This window comes from Vitis riparia, chromosome 18, assembly GCF_004353265.1.
Source record: "Vitis riparia cultivar Riparia Gloire de Montpellier isolate 1030 chromosome 18, EGFV_Vit.rip_1.0, whole genome shotgun sequence".
NCBI lineage: Eukaryota > Viridiplantae > Streptophyta > Magnoliopsida > Vitales > Vitaceae > Vitis > Vitis riparia.
The window spans coordinates 3,275,073-3,293,179 of NC_048448.1; the positions used below are offsets into that span (position 1 = coordinate 3,275,073).

General features: G+C 39.1%; 3 protein-coding genes across 3 annotated transcripts; all 3 read right to left on the minus strand.

The window, feature by feature from the left end:
- Positions 1-3,687: 3,687 nt before the first annotated feature.
- Positions 3,688-6,215, minus strand: LOC117907790 (phosphatidylinositol 4-phosphate 5-kinase 5-like). Its single transcript, XM_034821446.1, has 3 exons — positions 5,150-6,215; positions 4,166-4,394; positions 3,688-4,043 (listed from the first exon to the last, which is right to left on the minus strand). The coding sequence occupies exons 1-3, from the start codon at positions 6,016-6,018 to the stop codon at positions 3,876-3,878; spliced, it is 1,266 nt and encodes a 421-aa protein (XP_034677337.1). The 5' UTR covers positions 6,019-6,215; the 3' UTR covers positions 3,688-3,875.
- Positions 6,216-8,514: 2,299 nt separating this feature from the next.
- Positions 8,515-12,462, minus strand: LOC117907608 (probable N-succinyldiaminopimelate aminotransferase DapC). Its single transcript, XM_034821205.1, is given in 3 exon segments — positions 8,515-8,923; positions 8,926-9,853; positions 12,199-12,462. Coding segments are annotated over 3 exon segments (1,350 nt in total). The 5' UTR covers positions 12,397-12,462; the 3' UTR covers positions 8,515-8,699.
- Positions 12,463-13,684: 1,222 nt separating this feature from the next.
- On the minus strand, positions 13,685-15,490 carry LOC117906474 (protein NODULATION SIGNALING PATHWAY 2). Its single transcript, XM_034819494.1, has one exon. It carries the CDS (start codon positions 15,339-15,341, stop codon positions 13,869-13,871), a length of 1,473 nt encoding a protein of 490 aa, XP_034675385.1. The 5' UTR covers positions 15,342-15,490; the 3' UTR covers positions 13,685-13,868.
- Between the last annotated feature and the right edge of the window lie 2,617 nt (positions 15,491-18,107).

An 18,107-nucleotide genomic window follows, 5' to 3' on the forward strand; every position in this document is an offset into this window, starting at 1 on the left:
CCATACGTTTTGATGCAAATTTTGGAGGACTTGTCGCATACATGTTACTCACAAAAGGGGGATACATTATAAACGTTCACCTCACCTGTTTGCCTAGTGTTTTAGCCTTCACATTTAAATGGTATTGGTACAAGTTATGGGCAATTTTCCTGCTCATCTAAACATAGGCCCACCTGGAGATGACTATTTCATAAATGTTTCCTAACTTATTATTTGCTTTGTCAACTAATAATGGCCGGGCCACTAACCATAATAACAACCGAAATTAATTTCTCCCAAAAGGGTGTGCCAAAAGAAAACTATGGGAAATGGTTGGATGCCCCAGCAGTTGGGTTGGAATGGGTCCATTGTGTTTTCATTTCTTCATTTACTGGCATATCCTATCTGAATCCAACAACTACATTAATTACTTACTGGATTCAAAAAATAAAGACAGAAGAGAATGCAAAAATAAAAAAGAATACTGACCTTGATTTTAGTATTTTCAAGTTGAGTAGCAGCTAAAGAAAACAACAAGGGTATTCTGTGAAGTGGAAATGCAAAGGAAACTGCCCAGGACCTTTTGTAAAGTGTACACTTGCAGTGGATCCAAAAATGATTCATTGATAAAGAGCTTTGCTTTTCCACAGAGCTTTTCAAAGCTAGCCTGCAATGGAGTGCCTCTAGAAAAGGCAAAAAGGAGATATGAAGAAGGTGTAATCCAAAAATGAGTCATTATTTCCTCCTATTCCACAGTATTAACATCTACTGATAATGTGACATGTATCTTAATTTTAGTTTTCAAAATTGTTAAAAAGGGAGAAGATGATGAAGTACTGTTAAGAACAGAAGGTGGCTTCCCATTATAGGTGAACCACATTCTAAAGGGGGTAACTTTATTTGAACAAAGCTAATGATCCCCTTTTCCACTCAAAATAATGTCAATACTTACCTTTTCTTTCTCCTTTGCCCAAACACTAAAATAGTAAGCTGGCTTTTCTTTCTTTTATGGGAAACCTTGAATGCTTCACTCAACCACAGACCACTTCTTTTTCTAAAAGAATTGGAGCATTCTTTTAAAAATTTGAACTTTTCTAATGAAACTACAAATTAGGTGATGTTTGGTATGCACATGAACTTAGGTCATCAATATGGGTTATTCTGAGAAAGAGTGTTTGTCAAAGCTATTTTGATTATTTCTATAGTTACTTCAAATGTCAATACAAGCAATCCAATTATTTTCCATGATCTCATTATACTTATTTTATGGCATTATTTAGAAAATTGTATGATAATGTTGAATCTAAACACATGTCTCTAAACAAATCTGATATAATTATTTGGCAAATTCAGAGAATCAAAACTCATTAAGAGGGTGTTTGTTTTTTAAACTTTTTGCTGAAAGCAATTTATTTTCAAACTTTAAATTATTTGTTTTTCTATTTTTTTATAACTTATTATGAACTGTTTATTGAACTAAAAAAAAGTCAAAATATTTTATTTTTTCTAAATAGAAAAAGCAACATGTCAATTTTTTTAACTTTTTAATATTTAATAAAAATAAAATATTACAAAAATAAACAACTTAATACTTAATACTATTAAACATTAAAGTTCTATTTAGAGTCAAGTAAAAAAACAAATATCACCTAAATTGTTTTGATTTGATTAATTAAAAATGGGTTACATGATTCAAAAAGCAAAAGCGAAAAACTTAGGTCATAAAAATGGTAGGATGAAGACATGGGGAGTGCTAAACGATGATGAATAATGAATGCATGAACCTCTTTTCTATCCTATATATTTAAATTTTGAAATTCAAGTAAGAAGTAAAGAAACCTTCAGTTTTCAAAATCTTTTGGGCAACCCCACAAACTTTTGGAAATTTCTTTAGCACAGTGCTCAAAGATTGGAACTAAAGATTGACTTAATGAAGTTTCAAAGATTTAAGCCAGGCAGAAAGCAACAGGAGAGATTCAAGAATTAAGAGAAATGAGGGAAACAAAATTAGAATAACCCAAAAAGGGGGAAATGTCCATAAGCACAAGGTTTGGGGTTTAGTGTTCCTTCAAAGGGACTAAAGAAAACTGTCTTTAGTTATTTGGAAGAATAGTGAGAGAACAATTTGCTTTCTTCTCTCATATTGGATCGTTATAACTTATAAGTGGTTTGTTTATTTATTTGGTAGAACTCTCACACTGCCATCTCAGTTTTCAACAAAAATTTTATGGGGATTAACCCAAGTAAATTGACCGGATCATAGATTCAAAGATTTAAAACAAGCCCCTGAGAATAATAAATTCAAGCATCTCTGGCTGCGGTCAGAGATTGATCCCTCCAAAGTAACCAAATGAAGGAGACGCCCCATTTGTTTAAAAACTATAAGTTGCTCAACAATAATAGCCAAGATGGTATTTAATTATGGTGGTGGGAGCCTGGTGGGGACATGCTCCAAAACAACACAAACAAAATCAAGAATAAATTTAATGCATCTCTCTCTCTCTCTCTCTCTCTCTCTCTCTCTCTCTCTCTCTCGTAATGACATTAGACTAGCATGTTGGAACAAGGCTTTAGTCATGGCTGAGGTGGTAGCTCCCATCTGTTTAGTTTTCAAATCCAAAACCATCTAGGATAAGTCAAAAGGGGTACCATCTCCCCACATACGGCATAAAAAAAATATCAGTAAAACATTTCTTTCTTTCCTTGATGGATTCACTTTTGTGAAACGCATGTGGGAGTGGTTGGAAGTTTAAAACTGAGAGAGGGAGATCTGAATCTAGGGGGTAAGTAGAGAAAGCTGAAGCATAAAATGAAGGGGGATTTGAAAATTCAAGCAGGGAAGTCCCTTTTTTCACCTTTTAAAAAGGATGGAACAGACTGTGGATCAAACATGCATGAAAGATGATAAGTTTTTTTCAACAAGAACCCCACCACCACCACCACAATACCACATCATGTGCTTGTACACAGGTAAAGACAATCCCTACATTATATACCACCTCAAGAAAGAAAGCACATGGCTTCCTATTATTAGTTTAATGCAATACTGGCGTGACATTAAACCAGGTTCATGTTTTAGGTCGATCTAGATGACGTGTGATTTGTCGCATATTGTTCTGAAGAACATTTGATCCATCTCCAATTTTTTTTTGAGTCTTAAGATAAGCTAGCAACTTTTGGCCATATGCTTTGAGGTGTTGGTGTTATGGCAAGTCTTATGGTATGAAGATCCTTCACACTCTCTCATGTGTCTGTGAGATGGGGCATGGGCAAGGATCAGTCAGGAAGTTCCTTGCATGGAAAGGATTCTGCAAACCCAACCTGTCTCTACTTCATTGTCTCAGTTTTTAGAAATGATTTTACTCCATGGAACATGAATCTTGACAGTCAAACCCAAGTGGATCTGAGCTGCAAGAAGCTGCATAACCGTTATCCCATGTGCAAGTTGGTCAGGTTAGTTTTACGTCTCCAGTGCAGAGTTGCTTTAAACGTATAGCCATTCTCAAATGCAACTTGAGATGGGGCAAAAAAATATTGAAGATAAGGCTCTGATATTGTCGTGTGTTGATGATGATGATGATGATGTGAGAGACAAGATGGGCACAGGCCTATGATCTCATTGTTGCAGTGCAAAACACAATAATGGAGCTTCATGAATCAACCCCACCAGACATAAGTGTAATGCAATTTGGTTAGAATGGAAAAGCCTGAACTCTTGAAAACTCATCTTGCATTGATATACATATGGATTTATATACAAGTTACAGTGTGATCAGCCAAACCTCAAACATTCTCTCAACCACCGATGAAGCTTTTGCTTACAGGGGTTTTACATCTTCCAGGTACATAAAAATCTAGTAAATTTACACTATCAAGCAAAGGTTGTTGGTTGTTAGTTAGACGTCTGTAGTCTCGCAAAACTTTCCGTCCATCCTGTTCTGAACAGCTTTGACAGCAGCAACTCTAGCGGCGGTTGCAGCTCTGTTTGCAGCCGTGACTGCCTTGTTCACTTGTTCATCCACCCGGGGAACATGAATTGCATTCTCTGCCGTTCTTCTGGCAGCCTGATATTCAGAGAGACAAAAAGGAAAACAGATGAGAATTAAAGTGAGATCAAAATTTCCAAGGATTTTTAAAGAAGGTAAAAAAATTGAATTGAGAAATCAATGTATACAGTATAATATACCTGAACCGCCCGAAGGACTGCATCAGTTAGTGGAGGTAGAGGGTTCTTAAGGGTGCCAGAGTCCCATTCCCCACATCTGGTGTCACCATTCCGGAAACTATACATACCATAGCCTTGCTTACGACGTTCATGCCATGACCCTTCGTAGCAGTGGCCATTAGCAAAGTGGTAGACACCAAATCCATGTATTTTGTCACCAAAATATTCCCCCGCGTACCTATCTCCATTTCTGCAATCACGATCAAATTTAAGACCATTCCAATTGGACCCCTTCAATAGAATAACTTATCTAAATTAAAAACTAGTACTAAATTCAACTCAAATAATTAAAAAAAAATTTTAAATTTTAAAAAAAAAAATTAAAAACCCCGCTCATATAAACATATAGAAATCAATCAATCAAATCTCTTCCGTTCCTTAGGTTTATTGGAGCCAAGGTCAGATTCAGAAGGTTCCATCAGACAAGAGTATTAATGAGTCCACCACCACATACAACAAACTTTTTGTTTGAGATTTAAATGCTTGAATAAATTACATAGCAAGAGAGTACGATCAATAGATATATTGAAAAGTCCTAATTCACAAAAGTTACTTGCCAAATATGAGGTATAAGAAGAAAGAGCTTAAGAAATGTCAAAACATTCATCTCCCGGAACCCCTACCAAACAATCAAGAACACTGTTATGGAATGTGAATCAAGTCCCCGGAACAAATACTACCACAGTTACATTCATCTGTATCAGCGGCATAGAAACAAGAATTCTTGCCACAAAATTCAACAAAAAGATAGTTCCAAGAAATCTTCAATGAAGAAAAAACCCACAAAGATTCAATCTTGCATCCAAGAAACTAATCATACAAAGAGAAGAAAAATAACTATACGCAATTCAAAAAGGCTAAACTGGTAAGATCAACCACATGAAATCAGTCACAAAAAAAAACAAAAAAAAAAAAAAAAATTCAACATGTGATTGAAAAATTCACCTAAAATGGTAGCACCCAAGGCCGTGCTTGACGCCACACTTGAACTCTCCAACATAACAGCTTCCATCCGAACAAGTCTGAACCCCAATACCATGACTCTGCCCATTTACCCACTCCCCGGCATACGAATCCCCTGTGTAGAACCTATAAACCCCATAACCATGCCTTAAACCCTGCCGATACTGCCCCCTGTATCGACTCCCTCGCGCCCAACTCTCAATCCCATACCCATCATACCTCCCATCAATCCAATCACCTTCATACCTCCCATTCACAATGTAATTGTAAACCCCACTTCCGTTGCACCTTCCTTTGTGAAACTCCCCTTCGTAGAAATCACCATTACTGTAAAACTCCACGCCTTCTCGCACAATTCTCTTTGCCTTTTGCACCTTGTTCGTCGTCGATTCACCGATAAACCACTGTACTGGCTTCGCATTACTCTTCGAGAACCCAAGCTTCCTAACATTACAGTCCCAGGAATGTTTGAGAATCAAGATTGTGTGGTGAAGAAAACCCTTGTTTTTTCCGGCGAAAAAAAGCGCGATTGCAACAAAAATCAGAGCTAATAGGAGGTTTTCCGAGGTGGGTATTTCTTCTCTTCTGAGATAGAAGAAGAAGAAAAAGAAAAGGAAGGAAAGGGTACAGAAGGTAAGGCTCGCCATCGCAAGAACCGAAGCAAACCGGTGGGAACCGGTTCGGGGTGTTGAACCGGATCTGTGGGGCTTCTTCTCTTCTTCCTGGGACGCGATCATCTCATCTTCATTGATGGAAGAGAGACTGTGTATCGAGGATCGAATCGTGGGCGATGAGCGGAGTAAAGAGGACTGAGTTCTCGTAAGCTTCGCCTGGCTTTTCTGACCGTCCATTTGGGATTGAAACACCTTCCCAGCCGTTTGATCTCCTCTCTCTAGTGGGCTCTCCTATACCGCGAAATTCTTATTACCAAGGTTGTTGAGACTGCCGGCGACATCACGGGCGACACACAATAACCAGTGTCCGCTGCGCAAGTTAGCCACAACTAGAAAGTAGAGAGAGAGAGAAAATACACACAGGATTTCGAGAAAGATAAATGGAGAAGCGAACCGGGTTTTTATTATTATAACTAAGGCGTTGTGTGGGAGAGCCACATAGTTTCAATCTGAGCCGCAGGATTTCCATCCAACGATGCAAGGCTGATGTTGATTCACAGCCGTTGGATGGTTTTGGAAGTTGCCGGTCTTGACGGGGAGATATGGTCGTCGGATCTGGATTCGACCTTTTACTTTACTGTTGCAGGCGGGCACGTGCCACTTCAAGTTTAAAATTTTGGTTCACAAGAACTTAAAAAAAAAAAAGGCCCCATGCTCCCTTGTCCTATAATATTAAACTACAGTCTAGAGGATGGTCCCCTCACCGTTGCTTTTGATATCTTCATATCATCAACGGAGGGTCAGGATTGTTTGGGCTGGGAGTCGTGGTGTAACTGGGCGGTTAAGGCCACAGATGGACGAAATTGTCGATTGAGAGTATCACGTGCCATGAGATTGTTGGGGTCGTAGGAGTAATGATCAGTAGACGGTGGATGTGAAAAGTTGAGGGGACAGAAAGAGGATTAAGGGGTGATTTTCGATGAATCAAATGCTAATTTCAAGGGACTTTCTTACCGTTCCAAGGCTTCACCTGAGACTCCACGTGACATTCATCAGATAGAAGTAAGCCGGGAAGCGACATACGGGGCAAAACAACAAACTCCATGCCACCATTTCTTTACAGATATCATGAATGGAGGATCTGGTTTTTTTTGCCTTTTTCCCTCATTTCTCTTCCACATTTTACATGTTTGTGTGTTTTTTTTTTCTTTTAAACCAAACACGTTCGTTCCATTAAATTTTCTTTCCAAGAATGATGATGAGAGAAAAAGCAAGAAAAACAAAAGTATCAATTAAGCCCTTCTAGTTTTAGAATTTAAAATTTTGACATATTTGAAAGAAAGAAAAGGGGGCGTGGATAATGGTTAGTTATATTTGTAGGGGAGTGGATGATCCAAATTGTGGTGAGGAAGAGGGTGAAAAAAATCCAGGAGAGAGCAGCAAAGTGGAGTGGGTGGTAGTAGGCCCAGGAATTCAGAGGAGGTGGGCGCACACAACACAATGATAAGAGTACAAAAAAGCCTAGGTTGTTATCCAAGAGCCCAGTAATCATAACTGATATGGAACTGTCACTCTGCAGACTGCAAACCATACCCAGCCTCTCCCCTTGTTTTGTATCGCCAATACTTCCATTTTTTCTTTCATGATTGCTTCAGAATAATATTAAAAACGAACTGGAGTCCCTCCAATCACACCCACACCCACTCTCTGTCTTTGTTAATTTCCCAAATCAACGCCCTCACTTTCTGCTTCCCATCTCATGTATGGTGGTTGAATTCCACATTCAATCAATCTCACTAGCCTGATTTGTACCCACTTTGTGTCAAAAATATGTACATATCAAGAAAGCTTCTTAATCTTCAGCATCAACCCATTTTGGCTCAATAAAATCAAAAGATAATCAAATTTCCAGATCACCCACCTTCCTTTGATTCTCCGTACTTAAATAGTTAAATATTTCACCTGGATTGCCGCTCCACCATATGCTTCACAAAATCATAATTTTATACAAGACAGGTTGTAGCTGGTGTTATTGCTTCCCTGGGCAGCCTATCTTGCTTATGATTTTTATAGTTAGGAGCTGGTGATATTAAATAAGACTTGTCCTGAAATTTATTTTTTTTTTTTTTAAATTCTAATTTAGGTTCCCTGTGTTCCAATCCAAGCAAAAAATATTTGACTAAACCTCTCCAGACTGGATGAATCAAATGGCCTCCATGTTCTAAAGCCCTGGCAATGATGCAGCCCACGCCCATTCCAAATCCATTGTTCCTGGCCCAAGTTTAATTAGGCCCAAGGCCCAGACAGGGTATATTACCTGGTGCTTTAGTTGTCAGAGCCGAGGCCTTATGATTGCATGTGGGCCTTTAGCCAACTATTGGGCTGGCTAAAGATTCATTAACATAGCCTAGAGGCCTAGGTATCAAGCCCCACCACGGTGGGGGTACAGAAACTGCAATGACAGTATGGCTTCTTATTTTTGTTTTAAACCGTCACAATTTTTAGAAAACAATATTGGTATTATAAAAATTTTATTAAACATGGAAAAAAAAATTAAATCAAAATATAAGTCATCTACAAAAAACCCTTTTTCCAATCATAAATTCTTTGAATAAAATTAATGAAATAGACATAAAAACTCTTATTGAGCATGAAAAAGAGTTTGCTTACTTTTTAAAAATCAGACAAACAAGCCCTAAGGCACATAAAAGCTCTTTTGCTTCTTACCACAACTCCTACTCAAATTGCTTACCAATTGATACCATTAATAAATAATAATACACATTTCCTTCAAACCTAAAGGAAGAAATATAGTCACCCCTAATGTCAGATGCTTGCAGCACCGCCGAGTCTTTATTGCTCATAACATCGCGTAGCTCAACATAATCTGCAAATAAAGAAAGGCATATGCTAGCTATCTATTGTTTAGGCTTCAGCTTCTCCTTCATCCTTTCAACTGCAGCTCTCAGAGTTCCCTCGTCTTTACAGAAGGTAAACCTCACAAGGTTCTTTCCATCTTCTGGGTGTAAGTAGAAAACGCTTGTCGGAATTGCTACCACCCCAACTTCCTTGATCAGATACTCACAAAACGCAATATCGTCTTTCAACCCAAATGGGGTGTGATCCACCACCACAAAATAGGTCCACTTGATGGGTATACCCTGAAACCGACAGCCTTCAATCCCTCCACTAGGATTGCCTTCTTTGCACTGTAATCTCTCTTTAGCTCTTCATAGTAAGAGTCTGGGGCCCGGAGGGCTGTTGCAGCTGCCCATTGCATTGGGGTGCAGGTAGCAAACGTGAGGAATGAGTGGGCTTGCCTCACTCCCCATGTCAGGTGTGGGGGAGCTACTGTCCAACCAATCTTCCATCCAGTCAGGGAGAAAGTTTTCCCTAAGGAATTCATAGTCACGGTCCTCTCGTACATCCCAGGAAGAGAAGCCATGGAAATGTGATCCATTTCGAAAGCCAACTTGTCGTAAACTTCATCAGTAAACACCAGCACATCATTCTCAATGCAGAGGGATGCAATCACATTCAGTTCCTCCCTTGTGAACATCTTTCCTGTGGGGTTATGGGGAGTGTTTATAAGGATTGCACGGGTATTCTTTGAGATTGCAGACTTGAGCTCATCAATGGGCACAGCAAAATCCGGAGGACGTAAAGTGATGGATTTTATTTGGGCACCAGCCATGGATAGAGTGGCTTCATAGGAATCATAAAATGGAGCAAAGAGGATCACCTCATCACCAGGATTTATCAAGCCTAGCATAGTCGCAGCAATTGCTTCTGTACATCCAGAAGTAACAGTAACTTCCTTCTCGGGGTCCACCACGAGTCCTGTATCCTTCTTGAATCTATCAGCAACAGCAGAGTTGAGATCAGGAACTCCATATCCACGAGCATATTGGTTTTTCCCATCCTTAATGGCTTGAATTGCTGCTTCTTTGACAAACTCAGGACCATCAAAGTTGGGAAACCCTTGGCCAAGGTTTATTGCTCCATGTTTGATGGCAAGCATGCTCATTTGAGTAAAGATTGTTGTTTTGAATTTCTCCAAGCGCTTTGCAACCTAACAATGAAAAGCCAGAATATTAGGGAAAGGGGAAATGAAAAACAGCAGATAAGTACATGGAGTGGCTTCTCTGAAATTATGTCCTTTACTCAGACACTCAATGATCGCAATCATCATAATATTGTATAATGAAGTCACTAAACAAAAGAAAGTGGTCGCATTTAGGTATTTTATTTTGTAGGTTTGAGACAGAAAAAAGAGCATAAAATTGCACAAACTAACACATGTAAACATACAATTACTTATGAACACAGAAAAAATACCATGTATTGTTCATTGACAAATAAGAATAATTCTAGGTACAAGCCTTTGGGCGAGGAGTGGTGTTGAGTGTCCATTTAAACCAAAGATCAGGACCAAGCCATTTAAAATGCACTCTGTCGCTTTCTATTTCCAAGCGCAACTTGATTTACTTTTGATAAGGCCAGAGGTCCAAGCCAGAATTAGAAATGGGCATTTACTTGTTCTCTGTTGCTTTTTTATTTCCAAGCGCAATGTGATTTACTTTTGAATTGCCGAATCTCTAACCCAAGATAAAGACACAGGAACATGCCTGATTCAGAAACCGGAAATTACACGCTCTCCGTTGCTTTTTATTTACAAGTGCAACTTGATTTGCTTATTGCTTTTCAGTTAGATGCACTAAATCTTTCATAGCCAACCAAAGTTGGTATTACCCAACACAAGCACAGATGAAGGACTGCTCATCAAATTTGCAGCATAAGTAAAATCCCAAGCTGAATCCAACCTCAAGTGACAAAAATAAACCAACCTACGTAACAAAAACATCAAAGCTAAACCAAGGTCCAGTTGGCTTGGCCAGATTTTAAGAACAACAAAACTAAAATATACAAATAAATAAACGTAGCTGTATTTAAAATGAACTGAACCAAAGATACATATTTTTAAGGTATCAGCAATGAATATTTCATGAAGCTCCATAGCCACGATGCTTCAAACAAGGAAGATGTCAAAATCAGACAATCATTTGATTCATTTCTATATGATTGTTGGGACTGACACCTATCCTGTTCAAATAAATTGATTTGCCTCAAGTAGCATGTCAAAAGCCTTCCAAAGCAATGCCAATGTAAATTCTAAACAATGATGCATAACGTCCATGTCATTCAATATGAAATTAGGCCTACAAAAGGAAAATGGGGACCACAAAACAAGAGGAATATTTTTTCTCGAAAACAAAAGATAAAAGCCATCAAAATTGTACATAAAAACATACTTAGGATGCATGGAACTCCTAAAGAAGTCCTCTAATACTAAGCCACCCCTCTACTTAGAAATTCATCCTGCCAATTGGACAATATTTTGTGTGATATGAGGAACAAAATGCAAGTAATATTTCAATATATTACACTAAATCTTGTGGAAGTTCAAAAGACAACCTGTAGAAGATGATGCTTCACATGTATACAAACTCAACTTTTTTATGTAAATCAAATGGAGTATGGGCACAAGTAATCAAAAGAATGCTTGACTCATTGCATATTTATATTGGATACACACCAAAATTCAAAAATATTTTCAGAACAATAAGCTACCACGACTGGAATAACAAAGCATTGTAAGTGGTAACCAATGCTGTTCACAATGCACAACCAAGCAAGAAATTATACGGTACACTGGCAACCAGTACAAGTGAACTAATACAGCATGGTAACCAATGCTGTCAACAATGCATTATCAGATTAGCAATAACACAGAATCCTGACAATGCTCTGCTTGTGCAGAAGGCACCAGCACAGTTAGAAGCTTCTGAAACCATGGACAAATATGTCCAAGTTGGAGTTAAAAGAGTGATGGGCAATGTTGACATGACCATCCACCATAAGAGGATGTAGATGATGGTCGTAAGGGATGTGTATTGAAGAGTCACATTCAAGTAAAACTTAAAGCACAGTAAGAAATGTGATCCTACTCAACCTGCAACCAACAGCCATGAACTTTAACCAAATCTCTATTACAAGAACATCAAAAGAAAAAGGAGGTCTGTCCTCATATCCAAAACGTGGGTTAATCAACCACCAGAGGGGTTGTAGAGCCAATAGCTGTTAAACTAATTGGATTGATATACATTGTTAGGTAAAGTAGGTTAAAGCTTTTGGGTCAATTGATGCGCTTGGTACCAAAGCCTTGGTTTTGAACCTTACCGCTTGTTTGTTCCTCTAGACCATTTTCTTGAAAGAACTTCAACAATGGATGCTAGACAGACCATGTGGAAAACAGAAAAAACCCATAGATTTACATGAAATGGCCAAACATGATCGGAAATTAAAGCACACCCACCCAAACATTTTAAGAAACGGAAGCAGCCACAAATGGATTACCTGTAGAGGTTGAGGGGGATTATGGGTCTGCTCAGCCTCCGTATTTGGAGCGGAGACTGTCGATGCGGACGCCATGAAAGATGGATACTTGGAGCTGGACCTACTTCTACTCGAAATACTATCAATACTCCTCCTTAAAAAGGCTGGTCTTTTAAGCAACTCTGGGAATGTCCAGGTACATTGAGAGAGCTGCATCATCACGCCACTCCTTTCTTTTTAGGGTTTTTGATTCGATTGATCGGAGACGGTTATCCGAGTCGACTGATCGGCCACCAGAGTCTTTGACTTGGATTCCACCGCGGGCCCAAAACCCACTTCTAGTTTTAGAGCCACAGGGAGCCCACTACACTAGTCCAAAATCAAATAACCTGGGCCTCAAACCAGCCATAATAACGCAAAAGCTTAATGGATCAGCCCAAATCACATTGAAAAAGCAAGACGCATTCATGGCCCACTGTAATTTCGACCACCTCAATCATAGGTGATGGAACCAAACAGCAATATAAAATGTAACGAGCAAACGGAAAATTACAGAAACGAGGTGCTGACGTGGACCTCAGAATGACAATACCCCAAACAATTAGTTTTTAATTCTTCCATTGGCCCGTCTTCCAAATCAAAATGAATTAATGACGTAATTAAGGAATAAATAAAGAAGATGCACAGGGTATGTCCCTTCATGTGAAGAGTGTGGGCTACTCGTAAACACCACCATCGTGACGACACATTGTATATAAAATTAATCATATATTATAAGCTATGTATAAGGAGGGTATTTGTTTATGTGGGACTAATTAAAAATGGAAATAGGATTCGTATAGGGAGGCATATTTGGAGGAATCTTCCAGTATCGTACTATGATATCTCCTGATTAAATGTGGAACCACGCATGGAAGAGAGGGATATGCCACTATGCCTCCCACCAGCAATATTTTTTTTTTCTTTTTTGGAAGAAATGAATGGGTAATTGAATCATTTAAAACAAATAATTTTATTTGATTAATTTTCCTATTTTGTATGGGTTAATATCTCAATAAAAAATTTAGATAATTATTAAATTTTGATATTTTGCTTGGGACCTTTTTAGGAAGTATGGGCATGGAGGACTTCGTCTTACTTGCCTGGAAGCAAGACCATGAACCCATGCAGTAAGTCAAATATGAAATATTGTGAGTCTCTGTACTTGAGAACCAAATTCGATGGTGTCCCAAGTGTAGTACAGAGGTGTACTTGCGTTGCCTCAGCATCTCACCCTTGACCACATAAATGTTGCGTTAGTGGCTTTCTAATCATTCTACCCTTCTTTTCCCCTGTCCTTGTGATTTCAGTGCATTGTGAAAGCATTTCTTCTGTACCATGCCCTAAACTAAAATTAAGAATGAGATTCAGATATTTGTTAACACAACTTTTTAGAAAAAACTGAAATGTTTTTCACTCTACATCCAAGAACATCTCACCTGGATTTATTAGACAGTTGAAAAGAATATTAGAAGGCCAAAGAAATAGTTTAAAACTTGAAGAAGAGAGCAGGGGGTACAGACTACAGAGTAGGAGCGGGGACTGTGCTTCCCAGATGTAAAGTTTGATAAATCAAAATCAAATAACACAAGATGTTTTAAACTATTTTGAGGAACATAAAATGAGAAAATTATGGAAGAAGAAAAAGGGGGCTAATTTAATAAATCAGAATCAGAGGCGGACCAAACAGAAGCAGAGAGCAAACGGCGGGATTTCCAGCCTAAAACCATCCTATTGTTTGCCAACTCCTCCACCCTATACCCATCGTTGAATAGTCCTAACAACAACTTTGCTTGACAGTGATTCGCGAAGCTTATGCCCACACCTCTGAACCCTGCCCCTTCCAACCATTCCCCCCAACTCCCACCCTCCTGCCCCCCACGCCCACAGTAGATTCGCCCCAGTGTCCCTGCTATCCTTGGCCCCAGGAATACCCTCTCCACCAACGCCCTCGCCCGTCCCTGCATTGGGAACCCGGCCTCCAGCGAGTCGTACACCGCGGAGTAGTGGTGCAGCGAGTCCATGAACCGCCCCACGAACCCACCGTCTCCTGTGGGCCCCACCTCCTCCTCCACCAACGTCACCAGTTTCGGTTTCAGAGTCTTGCCTCCTGATAGAAAGGAAGCCACGGAATCCGGCGCACGATAGCTGAAGTGCGGCAGGTGCAGCATGCAGTTGATGATCAAGGCCTCTCCCCTCACCAACTTCAACGCTGACGGTCGAAACGTCTCGTCCGAATCCAACCTGCACTGGTGAAACGAAAATGGTTGGCCGATCGACGCCGCGAACGCCGTCAGGCGTCGGCCCGTCTCTTGAATGGTTCCGATGGATCTGCGGCCTCCGCCGCCTCTGGATAATGCGGTGATCCTGAGGTGCGGCGCCGGTGGGCCGTCTTTCCTGGAGACAAGGGCTTGCATCAGCGACGCCCATTGAATCCCTTCCATGATGTCGTAATCCACTATGTGGATGCGCCGCTCTTTAGACACGGCTTCAAGGATGGCTTGATTGGCGGTGAAGTGACCAAATTTGACGTATGGTGACATGTCCTGTAACAGCTGGAACGCAGCGAGGACGTCCGACTGATGATGGTGGTGGTGGTGATCGTCTCGATGGTGTCCATTGCCGATCATGTGCTTGGCACCGGCGCCTTCTAGCAATCCCTGCAAGGCGTCTGTAAAATACGCCGCCAGCCTCTCCATGTTGGTTCCATCGGTGGGGGACACCAACTCCTTGAGCCGAACCAATATCACCCGAGCCAAATCACGGCTCTTGTTTACGCCCGTGAGAGCCTCCGCCGCAGCCATCAGCAGGTGGACCAGCCTTAACCCCTTCAAATCCGGACCATCGTTCTCTTCGTCCGTGATCATGGTGTCGGTGGATGCAGAGTTGCAACCTTCTTCAACAGCTCGAACTGGGTTTAGGCCGCTATCATCCATCATAGACTCAATCAGGTCCCGGAAATCGTCTTGTTCACCGGACAAAGCGCCCCAATCGACCACCGGAGACCAGTCGTCCCAGTTACAATAGTGGTCATCTCGATCAGTAGCGGTAGTAGCCGTAGTTGTGGTGGTGGTGCTATAACCAGAAAATTCGAGGTCGACAGTATTGTCGAGAGCCATGGCCATAGCTAAGCTAACGAAACAGTGAGATATGAGGAGAAGGGGTTAGCAAGGAAGTTGAGGATTTTAAGGGGCTTGTAATGGAAAAAGAGCTGAAACAAGAGACACTGGGGTTAGCTGGTAATTGAGATTCTAAGTGCTTAATTAAATGAGATATTTGAACTCCTAGCTTAGCTTAGTTAGCCTCTAGGTTGCTTTGGTTTTATACAGTCCCAAGGTGTTCCTCAGTCCACATCATTCACTTCTTCTATACTTTTACCATAATACCCTTAGGGGTTTCTTCTTTTCTTCACAATAATAATAAATTGACAAATAATCTAATATATTGTTTTTTTTTATTTTAAATCTGAAATTAGAACTCATATAAATAAAATTAAACTAGTAGGAACCATTCATCCAGAGCCAACATAGAACACGGAAGGATGAGTGGGGGCATGGCACAAAAATAAACCAAAAACAGAGGTGCAGGTGGTGGAATAAAAAAAAAGGTGGGGGGGAGAGTGTGACAGCGACTAAGCCGTAAAAGGGGCGTAGAAAACAATCAAGAGTGAAAGCTCAGTTGCAAATGCTTTTGTACATACTACAAAGTTTTAACCTCATCCTCCAACTCCCACTCCTATGGCGGTTACGATTCAGTTACTTGAAGCGTTCAAAGGGCCAATCTTGTTGATGCCCGCGTCACCCCCCCACCTCTTTCACATCACCATTGCCGGCTCATCCCTCTCAACCGCGTCTTCACCTCACCACTAGCTTCGCTTTCACCTTCTCCCCACTTTGAATCACTTCAAATTTTCAAAATATCTTATTAGCTACTCAAATCTTGTATCCTCATTTCTTGTTGGATCACTGTCCGCACGTTCATCCATCGTCAGTTCGGATTATATACTTGCACGTTCATCTTTATCTTTAGTGCCAGAATTTCAATCCGGGCTTATTATTTCAGCCAAGACCAAAGAGGGATGGTGAACAGGTCGGCAGAGCAGAAGCCATATGAACTCAGTCAAAGGTGGATGAATGAGCAGAGCAAATCTATGACAAGGACAGTGAAAGTCTAATACAGAGAAGTTTTCAGTAAAAATAAAAGGAAGGGCCGGCACCTGAAACTAATGATACCGACATGTTTATGGAAATCAAGCACCCATTCACCCTCCCTCCTATTGGGGACGGCCATCAACCTACCAACACGCTCTAGTGCTCTGCTACCAATTTCATAATGTCAACTCTTATGATATTAGAATTTACGGAATGACTAAAAGAGCTATAAAATAAAAATTAAAAAAAAATGCCCATTTGAAAAGTCAAATTAAACATTATGTAACGTTTATTTAAGCCCTTAGATGACTCAAGTACAGATAAAGTATAACAATTTATTAGGTCAAATGGCACGGATGGTGTATTTGATTGAATGTTTCCTGTAGCGTAGTCACCTCAGCCAATCTGGGCTTTATTTTAAACCATAGGTTGCTAAATGAGGAATTTAATGTAAATTAGGGCTAGTATTTGAAATATATTTAAAGTATGGCTAGTGGGCAATGCTGTCGTAACTTTTCCGTTGAATGTTGCCAGTCCTTGTTAGCGATCAACATCATGCACTTTTTGGTAGGTTTCCATTGCAAATAAAAAAATGAATGGAAAAACTACGCTATACATTTGGCATATGCCATTCAAATTGGATTTGTCACAGAAACCTAAGAGTGTTAATTTCCAGAAAATAATCTTGGTATTCCATTAAATTATTTCCTTTTACAACATGTTAATGCTTCCATTAGTAGTCTTTCCCAACCCATAACTCTAAAATCAAGGCTTTATTTATGGCCAAGCGGTGGGTGTATAATTCTTCCAAACCCGGGGTGTAATCATATTAGCAAAACTTTAAAAATTAATAAATCGAATCCAAACCCACCAAAACCAATCATATTGGTTTGGTTTTCAAAAATAAAAAAGTAGTTCGATTTGAGAATTTTGAAAACCAATTTTGTCTATTCGGTTTTTGAGATTTTCTTGTCTCATAACCAATAAAATTCGAATTAAACCATATTCTAAAACCTATATCTAATTGTTTGATATTTAATAATTTTTTATATTAAATTCTATTAAAATAATTCATTATTTTTATATTATAGTCAAAATAATTCTAAATGTATTTAATATATTTTTAACATCAAATCCAAGTTAGTTTCAATTAATTTTGAAAATAAATTAAACTTAACATCTAATATAAATTCAAATTAATAAGATTTGGGTTCAAAACAAATACAAATCTCTAATTAGGTTTAGAACTAAAAAAAAATTATTAAACTAGACCAAAACCATTCACAAAAACCAAACCAAACTGACCTCAAATTTAATTCAGTTTTTTCTCTCCAAATATGGTCAATTCGATTTTTATCAAGTATAAAACCGATTATATTGATTGGATTCATTTTTTATTCAAAAACCAATCGAATTAATCTTATTTACAGAACTACTTATGGCTTGCAAAACTAAAATAAGAAAAATTCTTTTTTTTTTTTAGAGGAATGTGTACTTAGGGCAAAAACTTCAAGATGGTGTCCTTTTTTTTTTTTTCACAAAAACCAAACTAAATTGACCTCAAAATATTTGGTTTGATTTAGTTTTTTTTACTCCAAATATGGACAATTCGGTTTTTATCATATATAAAATCGATTATATCAATTTGATTCATTTTTATTTAAAAATCTATCAAATCAATCTTATTTACATCGCTACGTATTACTTGTAAAAATAGAATAAATAAAAAATCTAATTTTT